The 24,749-nt window shown below is 45.1% G+C and overlaps 1 protein-coding gene across 1 annotated transcript; it reads right to left on the bottom strand.

The window, feature by feature from the left end:
* Positions 1–369: 369 nt before the first annotated feature.
* On the bottom strand, positions 370–21,705 carry T265_11215 (hypothetical protein; the record flags this gene model as incomplete). The annotated part of the gene is made up of 6 exons (XM_009177813.1): positions 370–667; positions 2,716–2,823; positions 3,027–3,251; positions 8,060–8,182; positions 11,253–11,353; positions 21,599–21,705. The coding sequence occupies 6 exons, from the start codon at positions 21,678–21,680 to the stop codon at positions 467–469; spliced, it is 840 nt and encodes a 279-aa protein (XP_009176077.1).
* Positions 21,706–24,749: the final 3,044 nt, after the last annotated feature.

Genomic DNA, 24,749 nt, shown 5'->3' with positions numbered 1-24,749 from the left:
ATGGGCCCCATGGATTACCAAGTCCCCTTTTAACCCTGCTGGGTTTTGATGCTCAAGCCCTCATCGAATGGTATGAGGGTAACCAGCATGCCATGGATAAGCCTCTCAAACTGCACGTCGCACAGCTCCCACCTTTCTAAGCTGTGAGCACACCATGGTTTCTCAAACAGTGTATGCTAGTCACATGATTCAGAGGCGACGAGACTAAGCGCGAAGTGATGGCGACCACAATGCCCCGCGGAGATCAGGGGTACACTGATTTGCTGCTTGAGGGAGAGTCAGACACATAGGATCCGAAGCGTTACTGAAACACCCCATCACAATCACAGATCCAAAACTCAAAAAAAATAATTTATCATAATTGTCAAAGGGACATATACCGTTTTGGAAAGAAGATGCATGACGAGGAGAGTGAATACAAAAGTAGAGCGACGGCAAAGAACAATTCATCTGGAGACGAAAGGTGTCACTCTAGGTCCATAAACCATTCGGTGAGGCTGTGTGCAGAATCTGGTGAGTGGACATCGGTTTTTGTCTCACTATCCTTCGAGGGAGGCTGTTCGGGATTTTTGGAGTCGGTACCCGCAGACGTAGTTGGTGGCACCACCACACCGGGTTGCTTCTTCGCGGTGGTCTGTTGCTTGTGAAAATCACTCATCAACTGCACCTACGAAATGAAGAGAAGGAAGAATAGGTACACAAATAATAGGACAGTACGACTTCGAACAAGTGGACAAGCAGCGGGAGTTAGCCCGATATACCGTGGTTCCGAGTACCTGTAACTTTACAGTCGGGGTACAATCCCAAGCGAGAGTACACTGATGACGTACAGTGACGAAACGGTCAGTTTACAATGAAATGCGTTATGGTCTCATTAAGTAGTATATCAACTTAGGGAGGTCTTTCAACAGAGTTTCTTTTTACAATGTCGATTTGCGGATTTTCAACAACAAAAAATAAAGTATCTACGGGGGACTTGGACTTGAGGAATAGATTCTCTCTAGTCCTCAGCATTGACCGGATCATCGACAGATGTAGTTTGGCAAACCGGGAGAAGGGACACGTACACGCTCTCGTGTTTGTTTTGTCCTTAACGTGGCAATTTACGCGAGGGTTCGTGTGTACACACCTGGCGACGATATGTTCTTGTTGACCGAGGTACAACTACTGTGTCGGTCCTTGGATCCCTACTCCGCTCAATACGTTATATCAAAACGCACGGTAGCTTAAGACAGCGCATTATGGAGACAAAGGAAGTTATTACAACCATATTTATATGGTCACCACACAAGGTCTTGCTAGAATCTTCAAAGAGTGACGAGTTCCTCCTCAACTCACTTGTTCAGGTGGGCGCTGTGACTGTTTTGACTTTTTCGTACAGAATTCAGGGCCCATCGAATGAACAAACTCGTCATTAGTTTAGAAGCTACATGCAACAGTTCCAGTTCGCCTCTCAGCTTCCCTGGTCTTGCCATCATGAGATCTCTGTGGGAAGTTTGTGTGGTGGATTCCGTAAAACAAATTGATATGACCGAGTGATTGGAATTCCTGGTTGGTAGAAACGTTGGAATATTGCATCTTAGGTCTGCAAGGCACGCTACTGCACAGTTGCCCTCAATACAACACCGACTATGGAAGACAGCAGATCACCACGCGGGTGGCATGGCAGCTATGAGCCAAAAGGATGTCATAGGTGAAAGATTGCTGTTATTATCACTACTACTATGATTAAAAACAGATGGTCGTACCTAACTTCCTTGTTTTGAACAAAAAGACCAAAGGTCACGGTAACTAGTTCACCTTGGAACACCAAAATGGAGAGGTGTGACGCTGGAGTTCACTGTGACAGCTTCTATAAATATATAAAAGTCGTAGGTTGAGCGAATAAGACATTGTTGGGGGATAGGGTTGCAAGAAGTAGTGATTTTTTCAACTAAAATAAAATCGTTCAGCTGTAGCACCCTTTCTGTGCCTAGCTGCCATGCCACACGAAGGAGGCACGAGGGCTGGGATACTGTCAGGTTGCCCAAGCCTAGACAGGGGAAGTCGAGAGGCAGAGGTCGGGTTCGAAACACGGATCTTCCGGTCCGTAGACTCGCACTAACCACTTGGAGCATTTCGCCCCGATTGTTTCAACTGAGCCACGCCATCCTTCTCAACTCTTTGTTTCTTTCTAGCCATGCTACCTGAAGCATGCACGAAGTCTGGGATACTGCCAGGTTGCCCAAGCCTTGGCCGAGCAGTCAAGATGCAGAGGTTGGATCGGAACCACAAACGTTCCGGTCAGTAAATTCGTGGTCACACAACTGGGCTAACTTGGGTCTATGGCTAACAATAAACGGTCCTAGAAGGGAATTCTGTCGTAGGTGAACACAATTTTGTTATATTATCAGTTACATTCGGAAGTAACCAGCAAATGAGTGACTGGAAGGAAACTGTATAAAATGATTATAAAGTTGTCCACCTACGCGTAGACGAGGGAAACTTAATTAGATTCTCAACAGATGACATATGATTCTATCCACCGTCGTGAACAGCTCGGAGTTCGAAAGAACACAAACCAAAACTCCTAGCTGATCGGACTAATATTAACTGAAACACGAAGTAATGACAAGTATCAACAACGTGAGATTAAAAATTGGAGACTAATCAGTTATTGAATGGTCAGTAATCCAGCCGAGATGGCCCAAGTAGTTAGAGCGCGAATTTACTGACTGGAAGGTCTGTGGTCGAACCCGACCTATGCCTCTCGACATCCCCTGTCCGGGCCTGGGCAACCTGGCAGTATCCCAGCCCTCGTGCAACCTTCGGGTGGCATGGCAGCTAGGCACCGAAAGGGTGCTACAGCTGAACGATTATTATTATTATTAGTAGTAATCCAGCCCAAACGCTGTTAATCTGCAGAGCCAACACACCAAAGAGTGGATGGTGAGAATGGACATAGGTCAAATCATGAGTAATGAAATGTGTGATAAGAGGTGAAACTGCACTTAACCCCCAGCTTCTGTATAGACAAAAGGACTCACCAATTGTGGATTGCGACGAACAAAACAAAGCACGTCATCCATATTGATAGTGGTTCTTTTCGCGTGTTTCGCAAACGTTTCTAAATCCGTGGCCAACACCTGATGGAATCGGAAAAGTAGCTCCGTAGCCAGACAGACAATTTCCAAATCGATAGTACAGTTCTGGGCTTTAGCTACCTCTTCGGCAATTTTTGTGCATTTATAATGCAATTCAGCCTTGTGCTCCTGGCGAAAGTCGAAGGAAAAACGGTAATAAAACTCTAAATTTGAAAAAACAATCAATTTTTCGATTCATCGATGAGCTGATTCGATAGATTTGGCGAAAAAGCATTCCGAGATAACTCACCACTTTGGGTTAGCCAGCCAAGATTATGAACTTTGCACTTCGAACCGATTTCTCCTCAATCACTGCCCAGAGCATCCTCTCACTGGGAATGGAATTTACTGTGCGACAGCACCAACTCTGTTCTGTTAGGAACAGCTGGTAAGAGGTACAAGATTTGAATGAAATTTCGAGATAGATAGTTTATTCAAACATATCCTGGGGACAGACCGCTCAGCTGGTGATCCCAATGTACCTGGAATCGCAGTTGACGAAGAAAACGGGTGAGTCCGAAAGTCAAAGGGTGCGTGCGAACGGTTGAGTTCATACTGGATAGCAAAAGTTCATTTGACCCACAGCTAATGCGTAGCTAACCATCCATAGGTATAACAGAGGGGCTGGTAGGACAGNNNNTTCAGCTGTAGCACCCTTTCGGTGCCTAGCTGGTAGGACAGAGTAGTATTCCCCGTTATTCTAGGTACGCTACCTAGATCCCTTTACGTGTCTCAATTTCAATCCATGAAATGGTTGGACCGAAATGAGTGTCTATGGAAACCCAAATGTAAGTCAAGTCGATGTCAAGTTGAGATGTTCTGAGGGTTATGAAACTCTTCGAGTTTTATTCAAGAGGTCAAACATTCCTTGAGACAGCTTGAAACTTAATTCGTGAGATCCGACAAAAACCAGGATGATTTTCAACAGCGAAGTAACTATATCGGTGTCACCATGGGTACCATCACCAGATAGCTAATTAGACACGAATGCCACTGAAGTCACAAACAGGACTGAACACGAGGTGTGGCTGAAGCCATGATCAATTACGAGCCACAGAGCAAAAATACATCAAAGGTTAATGAACTTTTGGAAGAGCGGGTGCAGATCAGTATAATCCCAAGGCATATTACCGTTCTTTGTCCCAAAACAGCCAAGACCGTGGGACAACACGTATGTTGCGCAAGATGGCGAGTGGCTCAGTGGTTAGAGCGCGCATTTACTGACCGAAAGGTCCGTGGTTCAAACCCGACATCTGCCTCCCCTATCTAGGCTTGGGCAACCTGGTAGTATCCCATCCATCGTGCTTCCTTCTGGTGGCATGGCGGCCAGGCACCGAAAGGGTGTTACAGCTGAACGCTTACTATATTATTAGGTTGCGCAAATAACATAAAAGTAAGCTCAAATGTGGTTATTTTTGCATAGGATCGTCTGGTAGCTTCTTGTCGTTTTCTTGAGGCGTAAGTTGGTTCTCGGTGCACGCGAGGTCCAGGGTTAGCGGTGTGGAAACACAGAGGTCGATGAATACATTCAACAGTCGTTGGCTTGTTTCTGGAGCTGGGCAATTTGATTGCAAACGTTTCATCACCAGTGCGTTATTGGAGAGCGTAGTGGTGGGTTGGTGGTTGGCACAACCACTAGTGGCAATAAACCACTGATAGAGCATGATCACAAACTGTCAGCTCCCTAAAGGTCGGGGGCGGATCACTGAATGCAATCATCAGCATCCTCGTCGTTCTCATCATAGACAGAAATACGCCAGCAGTGTGCAATGACGGTTGCTTGCGGCACAGACATAGGCAGAGAAGCCCAGTAAAGTGAGGACTGGAACTTAGCACACAAAAACCTGATTCCCTCATAGAAGTTGATCCAAAATAAACAAGACGGACAACACTACTCAAGAGATTGCTGAAAATTTTTCGACAGCCCACGACGGGTTTCGTCCTTCTTTGAGCTCATCAATTAAGCGCAGTCCCCATCAACCTTATGTCCTACTTGAACCGAAATTGGATAGATCTCGGTAAATAGGCTCAGTTGCATACTAATTTGGTTTTGACAGGAGACTCACTGAACCCAGGTCAAGAAAACTACTTTCACGTGAGACTATGGGTGAAATGAACATACCCTAGCGTTACGTAATCAGCGGGACTGGCCTAGCACTGCTTGCGACGTGGTAATCGCCCAAAAGCAGAGAAATGGAGCTAGACGCTGAGGGTGTAGATCGAAGCTCAACCTCAATTCGTCAATATCTCGTCTTCACATCCTAAATCATCGCGACTTGAGCATGGTGCGTGAGTGTAGCGAAGCTTGGCGAACTAGAGAGGTAACGATCGTTCAAATGCCCAGTTGTATAACTTAGTGATGGGTGGCTCGCTTCCCAAACACAGAACGCACATTCTAATCGCCGTATGTAACGGAAGATAGAGTGGGGATAAGAAGTGGCGAAATGAACTGTCTCGCATCTACACGGGACATAACGTCGGATGACCTTCGTGTCAGAAGTGTTTGCAAGCATGTATTCCCGAAAGTACTCGCAAGAAACGTTGCGACCAAGAGTTGGTAGAGTAGCAATAGACTTTGGGCTTGAACACAGCCCATTCTGACGAACAATACACGGTCAATCTAGAAATTATTGATAAGTAGAGCCTCTAAAGACGTTAATGTCATTCTGTAGAGGAAAATGTTGGTAGCTCATGTAGCGTTGGCTTGTTCGGGACAACCACCAACCTACCGCTACGCACAACTACGCTCCCAATAACGCACTGATGATGTTACCTCGATTGGTGATGAAACGTTTGCAATCAAACTGCCCAGCTCAGCGAACAAGCCAACGACCATGGGTCGATCCAAGTAACTACAAATCGTTCAACCTGTTATCGTCTCGTATCCATTGTGCACACAACTTCCCTAATCAACCTCAGATTGCTGAATCAACTTTCGGTGTACACCACATATGCAATTAATAGGGAAATTCCGAGAAAGTCGAGTGAAACCGGTTTGATTATGATTGGCCCATTACATAGAATCTGTGCCTGATCCATACCCGACTCACTGCAATGCCGTTCAGCCAATGCAAAGTGTCCCCGCTCTGGGCGGTTCATCTCCCCCTATGTGGTGAGTAAAAATCGTTTACAAACTCTATTTTTCATTTGAGTTTCAAATATCTTCCTTGCTCTCAGGATAGTTGCAGCTGCGTTGAGTGGTCTTCGATTCACATGAAGAACTATAAACTGGGTCCGAAGTGGGAGTCCCTGTTCGAAAGTTTGATAGGGAATCTAGAACCCAGGTCAAGAAAACTACTTTCACGTGAGACTATGGGTGAAATGAACATACCCAAGCGTTACGTAATCAGCGGGACTGGCCTAGCACTGCTTGCGACGTGGTAATCGCCCAAAAGCAGAGAAATGGAGCTAGACGCTGAGGGTGTAGATCGAAGCTCAACCTCAATTCGTCAATATCTCGTCTTCACATCCTAAATCATCGCGACTTGAGCATGGTGCGTGAGTGTAGCGAAGCTTGGCGAACTAGAGAGGTAACGATCGTTCAAATGCCCAGTTGTATAACTTAGTGATGGGTGGCTCGCTTCCCAAACACAGAACGCACATTCTAATCGCCGTATGTAACGGAAGATAGAGTGGGGATAAGAAGTGGCGAAATGAACTGTCTCGCATCTACACGGGACATAACGTCGGATGACCTTCGTGTCAGAAGTGTTTGCAAGCATGTATTCCCGAAAGTACTCGCAAGAAACGTTGCGACCAAGAGTTGGTAGAGTAGCAATAGACTTTGGGCTTGAACACAGCCCATTCTGACGAACAATACACGGTCAATCTAGAAATTATTGATAAGTAGAGCCTCTAAAGACGTTAATGTCATTCTGTAGAGGAAAATGTTGGTAGCTCATGTAGCGTTGGCTTGTTCGGGACAACCACCAACCTACCGCTACGCACAACTACGCTCCCAATAACGCACTGATGATGATGTCACCTCGATTGACGAAACGTCTGCAATCAAATTGCCCAGCTCAGCGAACAAGCCAACGACCATCTACACTAATGTCCAAGGGTTCCACGGTGTCTTCGAGAGCCAGAACCAACCAGTTCAACACCCCTCTCTAAGGTCCGAATCCCAATTACTGACAGTACCAGTGTGGGAACGGTGGGGCCTACCACCCGGAAGACAGCTTAGTAAATGGCTCAGAAAAACGGGAGATGTGTCCTACACCCAACAAGCTACTAAATAATTCGTTTCCAGGGTGGTCAACCCTGGGGTTCGGTCGCCACAGGTGCCTTCATATTAATTAATCGTTCGGCTGTGGCATCCTTTCGATTCACAACTACCGTACACGTCGAAGGAAGCATGGAGGAGTGGTTTTTGCCGGGTTGCTCAGAGTTACACAGAAACAGACGAAAAACTAGGGTCAGGTTCGAACCAGGGACCGTCGAAGTTTAATAGCATGGCTATCTCAAGCTTTCAAATCAGTTGTCGACTGTCTTTCTGATAACGCCCTAGAAAATACATGTTAGTGTCATTAGAAATCAACCATTGTGAATCCGACCTAAGTAGACCGGTCACTGACAGTGGCTTCCGAATGAAACACGAATTTGCGAAAAGAATAAACCCTTCATAGGGTGCTATGTGGTGAGTAAAATTAGTCTCTCTAACTGAACTGAGAGGTGCTTTTGAAGCTCTTGGCGGCCAAACAACGGGAAAAGTATACAAAGCAGTATACAGCGACATGTATTTGAGAAAAATCAAGTATGGTCGAATAACAAAAGTAACTGATAAATACATCATAGTATGTGTGTTATTATGCCTGGCAAAAGGGTTCTCACTCCTGTGCGAATACAGAGTTTGGAGGATCACAAAAGAGCGTTCAGAGATGAGAAAGTGCCCCTGGTCGATAGTTGGCATGCAAGCTGGGCTTGATGTCCATTACAAGACTCATCAGTAGATCAATCGCATCTTCCTTGTGTAGCTTGACCGACGCAGATTGAGTGGCGATGATTTCGTCGGTGAGCTTCTTGATCTGGGCTTCAATCTCCGAACGTCGACCAAGTACCTAAGTGACAAAAAAGGAGAGTTATAGGTAATCCTATGAGTAGTGTGTTCTGTCAAGATAATCTAACTGTTGGTACTGGCAATGGACAGAGATGGTGGTGCACAAAAACGTTGAAATTCAACCGTTCGTTTGAAGATAAATCATGTTTGGAGCATTTTGGATTGCTCTTGGGCCGCTATCAGGAGCTGTTAGCTTTTTTCCCGCTGACTGACCAGAAAAACTTGCAAGTGTTGCACGGCGACGAAGCGTCAATTTCAACAACACTTCAGACGGATGCGAAGCTCGAAAAAATGACCCGAACATCTTACCGCGATTCTCCAGTGCAGTAGTCGTATCAGCTGACGGACGAGTCCCGCCCCCGTTAACTGCAGTGGTAATTCCAATTCAGTGACACAAACAGAGAGATGGAAGCGATGGTAGGAGGATGGTGAGGGTGACACCCCTTCGAAGATAGTTTGCACTTCTTGCTGAGTGTCCAGACCGGGTTGAAATGACCCAGGACTGATCTTAATCGCGCCCTTGCCATTCATTATTCGCATTACTCAACCGCACGGTCACACAGTTGATTTTCTTTCTGGGTATCTTTCCTTGGAGTACGGTATAGCCCTCATAGTGCAAGAAACTACAGAAGTGGCAGTCGAACGAGGATGATCTTCCTAAATTCTTTTATATTATGAGGGTTCTACATCCATCCTTTAGTGGACGCATATAGGTTCACGGAAAACTTCCATCTTAGTTCACCACATCCAGTGGTGTTAGGCACGAATGTTCCCCGTCGCCTTACTTCACTAACACCTCGGGGCGTTCACTTATGGACATTGAGCGTGTCAAGGATTTTGCTATCCTTGGATCAGACGCCCTTAGAAATGTAAACTGTCTTGAGTAACCTAAATAATTTCGCCTCACAGGTTGGTACGCGCTTCGCAGTTGTACGGTACTGTTACCAGATTAGATGGGATCAAAAGCAAACCCGATACTTGCAGGTAAACCGATCGATGAGGTAGGTGAATTCGTCTATCCGGGTAGCTGCTCAAGTTCAGGCAGACTGGTGAAAGACGAAATCACTTCCCGGATAGAGAAATCTAGGACAATGTTTTCGGGACCGATATGACATCAGATTGACTTGTCACGGTCCGAGCTCGACGGTCGCTGAGCGTCGGCCGACTGTAGTGCATTGCAAGTGGTCTTTGACATGCTTTCCTGACTTGTAGCTCACGAAACTATTCCAGTGCTAAATGTGAAGCTCGTTTCTCAAGTTTACCAAGAAAGCTTAAAAGGTTGAAATGTGTAACCCGTTTTCACAAGTTCATCAGCTATCGGATTGAACAACTGATTGGTCCTGAACGGTTTTATCATCGTTCCAACACCATGTCAAACCGCCAGGTCGAAACGAAAGCATACTCGGTTTTCAAATTTAGTGAAGGGGTTCTATCTAGTAGCTGAAACTTTCGACCATCATTTAGCACTGTAACAATTTCTCTAAAATAAAGTTTGCTTGTTTATGAATATGTTTATGTATTAAAGTGAAGTCGTATTTCGATGCGTTCTTCCGAAGCGCAAAAACATGTCGTCTGTTGGCTGCACAATTATCACTAAGCAGAATTACAAGTAGAACATAAGACTGACGAAAATTCGAGGAGGGCGCATATCTGATGAGCCCCGAAAGGGGCGAAACCGGCCGTGGGTTGTCGAAGAGTTCTCAATAACTTCATGACTAGTGTGTTAGTGAGTGATTTTAGTACCGGTACCAACTGAACTTACAGAAACTAGTTAGTTGGACAGAATTTCAACTGAGGCAGGAATAAAGTTTGATAAATTCTCTCACTGTGATAACTAAACATGACCTTGCACTTTGATCGCCAAAATGAGGAGATTCCCATTTCGAAGCCAGAACAACTCGACACTAGACTGGATGGGCTTTCGCACAGTTGTTTCAGGGAATGAAATGGTACAATAAATCAAACGAACAGGAGTAGTGAGTTCCTTTCGTTTAGATTTAACTCAGTCCATAGCCTAGACACAGACATTTGATGAAACACCTTGAAAGTGTAGTGTGGCTGAAAGATAGGTAAAAATTAAGCATAACTTGGTGTCTACTGGTTTTTGTTCGGGTCTAGCTAAATGAAAAACACTCGTTCATACAGGTCTAAATAAGTCAACACAGATCGACCGTATTGCACTGGTATGAATCCGCGATTCTAATTTCCCATCTATTGAAAAACACCTGAGACAAAGGAAATCACATTCGTCTGATAGAGAATGCATTCGACTTTGTTCACACTGGTCACCGTAGCACGAAAAAAATATTCCATCGAGATATTGTGAAATCTTTCGGTGGCGACTCCTTGAAGAGTGGAGTACCGTACTTTCCCGCACGACAAGATGAATTATCTATCACCTGCTGGACAGCGCCCTGTAGCGAGTTTTAATTGTTCTGGATGCTAAGAGATTGCTTATCGGCAGTAGAAACTATACGGAGGATCCGACTTAAATGAGTCTCTATGATTGTACGCAACTTTGCACAGCGTTCGCCAATACTAGTGATCACACGGCTGGACAGACCACGTACAGTACATAATAGCGATTGCCATGCCACCCGAAGGTTGTACGAGGGCTGGGATACTGCCGGGTTGCCCAAGCCTAGACAAGGGAAATCGGGTTCGAAACACGGACCTTCCAGTCAGTGAATTCGCGCTCTAACCAACTGGGGAATCTCGCGAAATGGTGCAACCTTCGAGTGGCACGGTAGTTAGGCACCGAAAGGGTGCTACAGCTGAATAATGGTAATTGAGAGTGGATTCAATCGATAACTTTAATACCACGGTTGCAAAAACTGAAAATGAATGACCTCCAAGTCAAGCAATGTGGCTTCGTTTCAAAAAAGTCTAGATGTTCGATGTTGATTGCTGGACAACAGTCTACTTTTGACATAAACGCCAAGCCAGGTTAGGTGGATAAGTTACTATCTTGGTAGAGGGACATTTCCGCTAGAATGCACTATGGACGACACAAGTTAAACTGGTTATACGAAAATAGAAACATGAAGGAAAGATGAAACTTCCTCACGTACGCGCTCTTCTATCATTTTGAAATGGCGTTCCCTCTCTGCACGCTCTGCGTCAATTTCCGCCTGCGCTTCGATTTTGGCCTCTTTCAGTCTTTTGGCCTTTCCTGGAGTGGTGGAAAGAGAGAGAACGAACAACTCAAGAATACCGTAGTTTGGAATACCCTATGGAACGTTGAGGACATAGTCCATAGCAAATTATATAGGCATAGAGAAATAAGTAGTCGATCCCCGCTTGAGATAGAGAAGAAGGGGATGGTATCTCACCATAATTCCAGGTATGCCCAACTGTATGTACATGAGGTGTTTTAGAATAAGTAAATTCGTCCGGATTCCACTGCCCGATGGGTAATCTGAGACGGCAGGGGAACGACTGAAGGTGTGCGTGGGCAACTGAGTCAGAGTACACAAAATGTAGGGCACTATTAACAGAGCTCAGCAATTATTTTCATATCAAAGATAGCAACGTCAGTGATGACACTGCTTCAGTAGCTTACAAAAGTCGTTAGGCTATGAAATTCTTTTGGAACATATCTGACGTGCGATATGTGAAAAGCTGCGGCACTGCTGGGTTGCATAAACCTTGATAGGTACAGCCAAAAAGCCAGGGTTGGATTCGAATCGCAGACAGAACTATCGTACCATAGTAACCCTGCTACCTTGAGCTCGTTAGGTTACAACCACAGGGTAACTAAGACAGTGAAGTAAAAAGGAAAGAGACTTCGATGGTGCACGAAAACCGGTTTCAAATACGCGGACGTCCAGATGCGCTCAGAAGACGTGTACCAAAAGTGACGTCGTGAACGCTACTTCGATTGGTGGATAGGTCAAGCAGAGAAATGGCTCAAGTGATTAGAGCGCGAATTTACTGACCGGAAGGTCCGTTGTTCGAACCCGACCTCTGTCTCTCGACTTCCCTGTCCAGGCTTGGGCAACCTGGCAGTACCCCAGCCCTCGTGCTTCCTTCGGGCAGCATGGCAGCTAGGCACCGGAAAGGTGTTAAAGCTGAACGATTTTTTCAAGCAGAGAAATGGCTGGCAGAATCCTTGGTGAGAGGTCGGGACTTCGATTTACTCTCGGAAACGTCATCTCGAACAGTGGGCTGAACACTGAAAAGCAGTTCAGCTGGCCCTTATCAACTCAACACGTGAACCCGAAAGAAAGTCTGGGGTGCAATTTCAATGCACCAGCATAACAAAGCACCTGGTCCAGATGCTCTGCTCTTCAAAGACGGTGGAGGTCCTAGTAACTAATCTGACTACTATGAAATATCTTAAAGACAATACCGATAGAATGGAGCACCTCAGCAGTGGTCCCCATATTCAGAAAAGGTACATGAGTGTGCGGAAGCCACTCAGTCATCAGTCTAGTGATCATAGCTCTCAAGGAGCCCTCTGGTGCTATCCTATTCAGTTTCGTCCATCATCAGGAGAGTCGGATTTATCAGAATGTTACGAAGATTGCTCTGCCTTGTTCAAAGGCATTCTTGCTGTCCAATTCGATAGAGTATGGACGTTGAGAGCAGTAATATGGAACAGATCTTTTGAAGCCCACAAAGGTATACTTTGATTCACCTTACCGGACAAAATTTTAGATACAAAGCATTAGTTATGTGGTTGACAGCCAAATAACTCAAGAGAAGTTGGTTGAGGGGTGCAAGGGGTGGTGGTGAATGGAGTGAGTGGGAATGATAAGTCACGATTACCCAGGTTAAGGACGTTTTGTTGTAATGTCCAACTTTGATCCTTCAACTCAAAAGTTTGTACGACCCTCCTTGCAACCAACGACTTAGCGGTCTGACTCGCTTGGTTGTGGAAGGCTCGTCCAGCCGAAGTTCACAGAAGGATTTGGATGTCTCACTGTTGTTGCCGCTGCGCACAACAGATGCATTTGGAGCCGTATCACACCCATGGAAAAGGTTGTTTTTTATCGTAATGGATAATTCGATGGCGGTCACGGTCAACCATAGGATGATTGGAGTATGCGTCTGGTAGGGCTGACCTTTTCTAACCTCTCCTCCCTCAGGCAATCGAGGGATTGCCTTATTGCCTTGTGAAGGATTATACGGCTTCACCTCAAGCCCATCATATGACACGACTTCTTGCAGCGAAGGGACCCACTGTTCTTCATCCAACTGCCCCCACATTGGCCTCCCTGGCATGGCTGGAATTTAGGGATCTGAATTCCAGCCATTGTAGTGGGCAGGATAATTTTAGCAAGACCATCGCAAGGTGACAGCTTTCGGTCGGGGAGAAATTCCATAGGAATAGAGTAGAACTGCACCCACGGTCGTTTTGTCGGCATGACCCCTTGAGCTTGGTGATATTCGCTTCTAACATACGTGACGCAAGTTGGCAGGCACTACTCGTTACTGATGAAAGCGTTCAAACAAGTGGACCTATAAGTAAAATCAAGCTCTTCATTTTAAAGGGAAAATGGGAGTGAGAAGTCCTGATGATCTTGGACTCCGATGCACATAGAGGCATCGAACCATTTTCGATATTCTACTGAATAATTGGTGCGGATGCATGGTCATTTAACAGAACAAGTTCACTCACACGAACTAAGCTTGTGCTCAACAATAATCGTTTAGCTGTAACATCACTCCAATGCATTAACCAGTCGGCTATTTCGATTTCTATCTTTCCCCAGGTGTGATTTCGATATTTAGATTCGCGGCTTCGTGGAGCGATGAGGCTTCATTAAGGTCCTTTGGATTTGGGTGAATTTTTGGTTAGCTCCTTGTAAGCCTTAAGGCAACAGGGAACATGGACATTCCTTTTTGAAAAGTATACATAGGAGACTCAACCAATCCATGAAGTCAAAGATTCCTATAAAGTAAAAGCAAGCCGTAACAAATGGCCGGCAATCTGCGTCATGCTGCGCAATTACCTGGCGATTACGTGTTCAATGCGCCCCCATCTAGTGTTCTCAGGTTTGCTTCCGGCGTGATGAGGCAATAATACGGGAGCTGGAAGCTGTTGAAACTAGTCTAATACTTATGTTCCTTTGGTTGGAAATCGCTTCAGTTAAGTCTTCTCAATAAAAGCACAATCATTCTCTGTCCCCAGATTGCCAAAAATTAATCCGACTTTTAAATAAGTTCAAACAGCAAGGCAAAGCACGAGTTATCGCCCTCTTTGGACAAATAATAATAATAATAATAATAATAATAATAATAATAATAATAATAATAATAATAATAATAATAATAATAATAATAATAATAATAATAATAATAATAATAATAATAATAATAATAATAATAATAATAATAATAATAATAATAATAATAATAATAATAATAATAATAATAATAATAATAATAATAATAATAATAATAATAATAATAATAATAATAATAATAATAATAATAATAATAATAATAATAATAATAATAATAATAATAATAATAATAATAATAATAATAATAATAATAATAATAATAATAATAATAATAATAATAATAATAATAATAATAATAATAATAATAATAATAATAATAATAATAATAATAATAATAATAATAATAATAATAATAATAATAATAATAATAATAATAATAATAATAATAATAATAATAATAATAATAATAATAATAATAATAATAATAATAATAATAATAATAATAATAATAATAATAATAATAATAATAGGCACCTCAATCCGAGAAAACATTCAGCATCATCGACTACGATGGCTCGGTGATGTGCTACGCATGCCGAAACACCGTCTACCGAGACGAGTGTTGTCCTCCGTGCCTCCTTCAGGATGGCACAAGCCGCGAGGTGGACAGCGCATGAGTTGGCAGAAAAGGGTGAAAGAGATCAGTGTTTGGGTGTTGTTGTACGGCTTCCAGGATGGGGTCCCCGTGACCCCACCTGTGCTTCGTTGGAAACATTGCAAAAGATGGCGGCTAACCGATGTCAGTGGCGTTCGTGTTGGCAGTTTCTTTTCAGACTGTCTGATTGAACGCTTGAAGGTGTATGCACCTGAGAACGCTTGACATAGGTCTCACCCACTCTTTTTCCCTTCTGTTCACTGTAGGGCTTTAAATATAATTAAACGAACCTTATGGTTGTACGGCAGTGAAGCATCGGTGGCAACACTGATGTTGCTGTCTTTGATGATTGATGATGATGGTGATGATAACCATTCAGCTTTAACACCTTTTCGGTGCCTGGCTGCCATGCTACCGAAAGAGGCACGAGGGTTGGGACACTGCCAGGTTGCCCAAGCCTACACAAGATAAGCAGAGCCAGAGATCAGGTTCGAACCACGGATCTTTCGGTCAGTAAGTTCGCGTTCCAAACACTGAGCCATCCCGTTCCAGTATGTGGGAACAGATGTCTCAACGCAACCAGGTGCATCAATCCCTCAGAGACTGAGGGAGGACCTGAAGTCACAGACTAAGCCACTAAAAAGTGGACAGCGGCAGAGTTCACTTGATAACATTAGTTATAAACCATGTACCAAAGGCAAGTTGTTTCCAGCTGTTACTTTCAGTCACCAGAAAGTGGGAGGGCGTGGGAGATACAGCCAAGCATTGAAGAGTGTAGATGGTCAACCAAACCCTCGTCCGAAAAATCCAGTTAAACGGCTAAGATGCTGGTACTCTCATATATCTATCGTTTCATCGACAACATAACATCAACGTTCAACAATGATGCTTCGCTACCGTGCAACCACAACTTATTTGAAAGTCATACTGTGAAAGTAATAAGTAGGTGGGGAAGAGACTTACTGCTACATTACCACAATCATTCCGTGCCTACATCTCCAGACAATCACAGTCTGGGTGGAAGCTGACAACAAGAACGTCACTGACATCGATTAGCAGCCATATATTGTTGCGCCATCAACCTGTCACAGTTAGGATGGCACAGACCTCATCCTGGAGGGAGAGTCGCAGTGACAGTACAGACTTTTCGTGATCTCTTTCATATTCCTCTTCCAGACCAAAGGTTAACCATCCCTATGCTTGCACCACTCTGGGCTGGGCACGGAAAACAACACAGTTCAGCAAACGATGGTTCGGCAATACATGGTCTGAACAACGCAGCTTCTGGCAGTGGACAGATTCGTCGATGGAATTCCCGCATCGCTGTGGATTCACTAGCACCAACCCATACGATGTATGGTTCAGCGACAGGGGTTGTAGAACAGACTGTTTTAGCACCCTTCTCGAAGAGGCCACTTCTCAGCCATACAAAAAATAGCCAGTACTGTAGTCTAATACATACGTACCTTAGGATCCAGGGATATACCTCTTTGACGCCACAGGTGTCTGAGTTCGAGTCTTAGAGATTAGTCAGTGACCTCAGCCGTCACACTTCAGTCGGAACTAGAGCACCTTCTGAGATACGTAAAACGCTCGACAACTTTGAGCGGCTTTCCTTGGATTGTGAGTGAAGTGTTCAGCGACTGCATATTTAGAAGCATGAGCTTGCATTTTGTGGATGCAAAGCGCATGCCAAAGGACGGAATACACCTGCGACCTCTCTTTAAAGACGAGAACGATGACGTCTGTAAATTCCAGATCGACGAAGTTTTCATCCGCATCATCTGAACACCGGGGTTTCAGGGATTTTCCGGCGGTCGCTCTGTACCCCGCACATCACGAAGGTAATTAGGAATGGATGGAGCAGACGTCCCTCACGGATATTACTTTATGTACAGAAGCTTCTGGAGTTCTCGTACGCTCTAACATGCCCGGAAGACGGAATAAAAACTCATTACATTCATTTATTTCCGAGGAATTCCTCACTTGGCAAGGGTGTCATGGAGAACAGACTGGTAAACTGAATCGAATGCGGCTTGTAGATTCAAGAATATTAAAACTGTGGCATTATACTAACACCTGACGTGAAGATTGGGTAACGCAATCTCTATTAGGCCGCAACAGCAGGTGGTCAGTTAGATTGTTCCTGAAGGTGTTCAGTCCAACGTTTAGGGTGCCTTTTTGCAAATAACTGAGCCTTCGTTACCAGTGGCTTTTGCTCACTGGAGGTTTCTTTGGACACGTTGCGCTTGTCACCTGGAACGGCTGAAGTACATTTCCAGGGTTTCTCGTCTCATCCATTTCTCCGGCCTTCTGGATCTTCCAAGCCTCTCGATCCGCGCGGATGTTTAGTTCCATCTGAATTCCGAGTTCGTCGAGCGGTATTGTACCATTGACCAAGAGGAATACGTATCCGAGCTTCGAACAATTCTAGTGTCACTGGAGATCAAGAACCTGAATGTGGTTGGTCGCAACGTTCCACAGACGGCTGCCTAGCATCTTGTAGGATTGCGGACAGTAGTTCCAGTAATACGTGTTGACCGAAAAGGATTCCAGTATGAGTTTGGTAGGTTTGATTCACATGAAGAACGGAGAGCTTCTGAATAGACAGGTGTGCGTACCTCATGCGCTCTCAAAAACGCAACGAGAAGCATCAACAAGTGTGCGGTTCAAATCTACACAGGTATTCCAGAACGAGCAATAACAAGTGATTGACCCACTTCATCTATAGTTGGTGGCCACGTGTGTTTCAGGTCGGCTCGAGTGCGGAGGGCATGCGGTGAAGCGGCTTGGGTTGTTTCGGTAGTACTGCACATAACTGCAGCAGGCGTTCGCCATTGTCCGCTCCAATAACACCCCATTTAGAATCCGTACCGTGTTCATATACCCGGCAATAACTAAGCTCTTAGCCCACCGCAACAAGGCTTTGAAACTCCCGCAAAAACTGTCTCCGAATGTATCAGAGTTACTGTGTGCTGTGGCGTAGGCAAGGACGATGAACAGTCAGCAGGTATTGATGAGATTATGAGATACTCTTACAGAGGTTGTCCGAAGTGATCAGAGATGAGTACCAACGGGCAACCGTTCAACCACAATCTTCACCTTGGTGGCTTAGAACAATGCGAACCGGTAGGTACATCAGGCGATCAACCGTATTGAGGGCTTGAATCCTCATTCCTGAAACAGCACACATCAATCGGAAGCGGGTCCGGCGTACGCGAAAAAGCAGCCGATTGTCCAGCATGTTTCTAACCGCGAACGGTAAAGGCCCTTAGATAAACTGGGCGTCCGGTTTAACCATAAATACTGCATCAGACGGTGAAGGAAAGCGAATAGGTTTGAATTCTTGAAAATGGGCTCAAGATGTTGCAAGGAAGGAATGGAGGAGGAGCATGCAGAATAAAACAAAGTGAGGCGTCAACAGTATGTTGCTTTTGCTTAGTAGTAGGAGGGCGAATTTAGTGAGCGGAAGGTCCGTGGTTCGAACCAGACCTCTACATCTCGACTTCTGTCTGGGCTTGTGCAACCTGGCATATCCCAGCTCTCGTGTTTCTTTCGAGTGGCATGGCGGCTAGACATCGAAAGGGTGTTACAGTAGAACGCTTACTTATATTTTTTCGCTTACCTACACTGTTGTGTGCAGCAAGGCGACCCGGTTGATGATACCATGGGATGGCCGATGTGGCATGAAAGTGATGTCATTTGTAGGTACCATTTATACTGCCATATTTATATACCACACATCATATACATTTATACCATATTTATACTGCCACGGCGCCTACACTAAGGACGATGATTAGTGTCATTGACCAAAGCACCTGGCTTGAAAGCACAAGGTTTGGTATGAGGCTGTCGCACGGGTAACCTCCTCCACTACAGCTCAGCGGGTCACACAAGCCGTCACACCACGTTCAGGTTCAGTCTCTTCGTGCCGGACCAGTGCATTAACTTTCAGATATCACCCTTTAGAAACTTACAGACGATTTTTCGGTCCCGTGAAAACTTCCAAAGGTTCTCGTCCGCACTAGCCACTTTCATTTTCAGATCTCGTTGATCTCACTAAGTTTCTCTGTCCACGCGCGGACCATGCTTGAACTGATGCCCTATAGTGCTTCTGTCTGAATTATGCTCATCCTTCGAAGACATGTGGCATCCGTGTCAATTAGTGGCGGCAGCCGTTCACATATCGAGTGTTTATGTGGTGCGGATATTTTCGGTATTTTTCGAATCTTCTGTTTCCTCAGCTTTTCGAATAAACTAAGCTTTCATGTCTGCACGGATACTCGGTTTCACCTTGCGTCAGATAACGCACCGAGGTGGGTTGCAGTTTTGTCCATGAGGAGAGTAACCGGACGCTCCAAAAGGCCATCATCTTATCAAAGTCCAACGACTGAATGAGGCTGGCTGGTTTGCATCATAGTTAAGATTTTCGGCACTGAGTGGCGCTTTGGACATATGTTCTCAGTGATCGTTAACACCCGACGACGGACCAGCAGATTGGCGTGGGAGGAGCCGGTTCTAATAGGTTTGAATTATTTCTGGATTCATGAGGTTCCCAATGGCAAATTGAGGTGTGCGCATTTAGCGTAGACCTGGAAGTTAAAGAAGTGGCAGCAAGCGACTGCATGGTTAGAGTCGAAAACGAGCAACCGGTAACAACCAATCCGCGCTGGTGGTAACTGATAGCGATGTCGCCTAGTTGCAGTCGGAGATGGTTCGTTGGCAAGCGTCACGTAAAATGACTTCCACAGAAATCGGCATTACAAAGTAACAATTCGTGATCCGCACACATCTGCGAAATTCTCCGTGTTCAGATGGTGGCTAAATGAAAAATGTTCCTCAAATAATCCGCGAAAACTCAACGAAGTTTTACGATGAACTGAACTGAACCGACCTGAGGTTCGGAGAGATCGACATTCAGGTCATCGCCAGCCGCGCCAACTGACGTGCATACCTGCAAGCAAAGAGCCATACAAAGGTCTTCAGTCCTAACGGATGGAGCACTATCACTGGAGAGAGTTACACAAGACCAACCCATGGACGAGAGAGGTCAGTAAACGCTAACCCGTTCTAACGTAGGAAGCGAAGCAGCCCCGGTGGTCACACCGCGCGACCGTTGACGATGCACATTACATCTGGCCGTGTGACTACGGCTGCCTGTGCATGTAGGCTAGAATATTGCATCAGCACCCAAAGCTAGACTCGCCGACGACCAGGGCCATCATCCAACATCCCTGACTCAGCAGCCGGACTGCACAATGGAGGTTTTGCTGGGGATGTTGGGGCATTTCAGCGTCTAAATACGCTGTAGTGTATGGAAGGCTGTGAATTTTAGAATCAAACTGTTGGTTTGAAGACATGGTTGCAGATTAGGTTCCGATAAAACTGAAATAAGTCCCATAGGATCTCAGTTGTCAAAGTGGAACTACGAGAGGAGATTAAGGCGGGATGCTAGCACTGATCTTTCATAGAGGAAGCGGAAAAGCGACTCCAAAAATGAAAGGACCAGCCGTCTTGCTGATTCGGTAAAGCTGATAGGGGACACCCTCCTGCTTTTGTGTGGTCATTGATGAAAATGTATCAAAGAACGCTGATGGTGCATAGTGAGAATGAACCACAGGAAACCACAAGAATAGATAACAAAATGATTCAGCTATCTGGTTTTCTTCAAACACGTCCTTCTCACTGCGCCATGAAATAGCGACTCAAAAGACATTCACCGTTCTACAGATGATTCGATGCACATTCTCCCGTATTGCTCGCATGGACTTCCAAATACTCTACGGGGCCTATGTCAGACCGCTTTTTGAATATGCCAACCAAGTTGTCTACTAAGGACGTAACTCCCAACAAGCGCGTCGAACCATCTGCTACAAAAATGGTTGCCGGGCTCAAGTCCGTGGATTATGAAACGTGTCTCGTGGTGCTTGACCTATTTCCCCTGGAAGATATCCAATATGCGCTGTCTGAACAAAGTTTGATTAACAGGTTTTCCGCTGTTCAGCCAACTAATACGGTGGACATTTCAAGAAACAATTTCAAGCTGAGTGCACACCATACTGGGCAAAATTTTTTCCTCATTCCGGGCTTTTGGTGCGCGGAATAGCCCTCCTGCATGGATTGTCCAGGCTGCACAAAGTACCCTACTCAACTCACTCCTAGACGCCATTTTGGTTGAGTCCTTGCACTGGAAAAATTACAGCCGGGCCTTGAGAACTAAAAAGGTCCACACCACTTTTTCGCTCATGCCTTACAGGTGACTGGGCTGCTGAACGACAAGAACTAACCCGACCAGGGAAGCTTGGGCGAAAGCCTCGATCCTGTGTATCAATCCGTGGATGCGTGAAATACATCCAGTACCACAGCGATGCCCGAGCACACTACCACATTTTATTATTATGACTGTAATATACAGTCCCTACCATTTGCATTGTTTTTAAGCAAGTATTGCTTAGGGGGTTCCGGTTCATGAAACGACAAAAAACTTTTCGTGAGCCCCTTCCCTCGAATAATCGCTGCCCCAAGGTATTTTCACAGCGTGCATACTACAGAATATATGTTAACTTACGTCGCTTAGCTTCATTCACCTTTTCGCTGGCACTCTTCTCAGCCTGCAACAGCAGCTGTATCCCGTCGTTCCTGGACGTCATCCTCTGGCGCCCAAAACAGTGTGGTAGTTAAAACAAATGCAACATATTATGGTTTATGGGTTTCTACATGACCAGGAGACCGGAGGCTCACGGATTTGGATCGAGAGATATGGCTTGAAGTGTTAGCTAGAATAAAGGTGATGGTTCTCCACTCACTTTTCGGTGGGCGGAATGGGGTTGGCGGCACAAATTGCAATTTGCGACGGATGATACGGCTGATACTGTGGAATGAAGTAGCGCGCTAGATTACTAACGATTAAAGTTGGGTCAGAGGCAGCCGAGTTTTTCTGCGATTGGCGGCTGACTTTAAAAAGGCCTAGTGTAAGAGCTTGATTTAAGCGAGCCAAACACGCCGGTTGATGCACATACTTTTCTCACAAGCCTGCGCCTACAGTCCGTATTCTGCAAGCTGCTGTTCCTACACTTTCACCAGCAGCTTCCAAATTTATTTACTTTCCTTAGGGCTCGTTCTCGGACTCTAGACGTACGCTCAAAGTCTATAAGAAGTTTTAGTTCGAGCGATGCAGTTCTACACAAAACTGTTGCATTTAACGGCATTTCTTCAAAGCCCTACAATATCCTTAAACATTCAGTTTTTTAACTTTGTTTGAACGCATTGGTGATTGTACTGGTCGTGTATTTAGCATGGCTCAGTGTATTCGGGTGGTATCCGAAGTGGAAGATGACATGGAGAGGTTAGTTCCTCTATTTTATTCTTCTTTATTGCGCATGGAAACGCTTCGTAGATATTCATAAACCGTAAATACGCTGCGCGCGTACGCCACCACAAAATTATTAGTCATTTGTAGCATTTGAGGAATAAGTTTTCGATCGCTGCAGGAGGCGTCCCGACCGACGAAGCCATGTTCGAGGGTTTCGCTGAAGCTTATAAGTCTGACGTATTTCTTTACCGCATACAAAACAGGGTTTCCCGGGTGTTCATTAAGATTTTATTTTTGGGGGTATAGCTGCTCCTCGACAGTTTACCATCTGGTGCACAACCGCCCAACGGGCAAGTCTCTTGAAGACAGGCTCCGCATGAACCTACCCATGATATACCAAAAATTTTAAAGTGCCTGGCAATTTACCGAGTTACGAGACTCTGTTTTCGAAGTTCTGGTCATACGCTTCAGCTGGATTTGGATAGATGCTAATCACCGAAAATGCATGCAGCTACCGTGCTAAATACCTACCCCCACTGTCGAGTATGTCGATGTGAACATTAACTTGGGAAATTGAAATGTCATCGGTTCTCGCAAGCCTCTACGAGTGTGACCGTGAACTTTTGGAACAATCTAACGGTGGCCATTTTAGCTGCGGAAGTTTAACCCGCAGAGAACATGTAGATCGGTTTGGGCGTTTTTGGATATTGTAAACTTTGAGGTCATGCACTACTTAGTCATGGGTGAATACATTTAGAGTATTTTGATTCCCGTGTGGGTACAAGCGAACGCCAACCCTCCAACGTATGACACGGGGGTCGACCGTGCTTCAGCGGGAGGCGAGCATATCGTGTCTCTGCGAGGCCGTTCAACTTGTTCAAAGATGTGAGGATCGGACGCTACTGCCTGTGTTATGTCGTGCTGGAAAAATAACATCATAGATGTGAGCCACTGTGGCTGTGTTGGGGTGTCACATAAAGCTGTGTTAGTTTCACTACTCCAGGCCATTTGGAAGCAGTTACTTTCCACAAACATAACATTGTTTTGCCGGGGTTCTGCGGCGATTGCAAAGACACGCAGGTCCAAAGGCTGTATAGTCCAACTAATTGTGCGAACAACTGTTTCTAACCCAGTATTCGATCAGTGATCTGGACAGCCCGTTTCGATATTTTGAGGACGTTCGTCATCAAAGTAAATGGCAGTAAGCAATGCTAATGGAGCTCCGTATAGATGTTGCGATGCTGAACACGCTTATGAGACTGTTGAATTAATTTTGGAATACTTCCATATATGTCTCCCAATATTTCTGTAGTTTAATCCTCTGTTCCTACGGAGCATATTCGACGTCAAATTCCAACCCACTCAACAATTCGTTGCTATGGCGAAATCGGTGGATGAGCCACTAAGAAACCTGAGGTCAGTGAATCCTAACAATCTAGTGTGGACCGTGACCTATGACCATGATTACAACTAACTGTCAATATTCTATTCAGTTTAGGTTCACCTGTATCGGATAAAGTATACGATACCGGTGTGTGGACACCAATTTTTCGTCGTTGAAAATTTGACTAACTGTTCAGCTCCTGGACAGGTTTTATGAGTTCGCCTTCAGGATTGACCTTTTTTCCATTGGGGAAGGTCGACGATTCGAAGTTGTCTACGGAAAGGAACAAACGGAAGTACTACCATCGAGGTTGTGTTGGTGCAACAAATAAATACAAAGGGACAGTGGCCAATAGTGGGTTTACGATCTCCAGGCGCGTGAATGGCAGAGAAAAAACGCATGCGCTCATGATGATGAAAAACCTTCGCTGAACGAGGGCTATAGCAATCATCCAGGGTTAGAGCCTTACAATCAGCAGTGCGCATCTGTAGTAGCCTGATAGTTACGATAAGTGCGGTACGTTCGAATTTGCTTACTTCTTGTCTCAAAAATATTTTGGAATAATTCTTTCGTTGTTTATTCTGTTCACAGAGTTAGCACTTATCAATTTGTTGAGGCTTTCATCTCAGCATAACTTGCGCGTAAAATCTCCGTCGTATTGCGCTCGATTTCTGAGATTCGCTCACTAAGTCCCAGTCATGGTCCAGGTGATTGCAGGCTGCGTTAACCTACAGCCATTGGCGTACCACAGCACACGTGGACGAAATGGGAGTCCCTGGAGTGTAAAACGCGGAATGCAATGTCACGATTCCCATGCCTGCGGGTATCATAAATGTATGCCTCTGCAAAAAATCCAGTTATGCTCTTCTCCTGGTCCGTTTGTCCATGAAATCTTCGTCTACCTCGGGGGTGCTGTGCACGGATTCACGGATTGTTACACAGGATCGAGGCTTTTGCCCAAGTTTCCCGGGTCGGTTTTGTTCTTATCGGTCAGTGGCTGTCGTTCACCCGAAATGTACAAGT

Source organism: Opisthorchis viverrini (assembly GCF_000715545.1).
Source record: "Opisthorchis viverrini unplaced genomic scaffold opera_v5_458, whole genome shotgun sequence".
NCBI lineage: Eukaryota > Metazoa > Platyhelminthes > Trematoda > Opisthorchiida > Opisthorchiidae > Opisthorchis > Opisthorchis viverrini.
The sequence above is the reverse complement of the archived record's forward strand: the minus strand, read 5'-3'. Positions and strand labels throughout refer to the sequence as shown.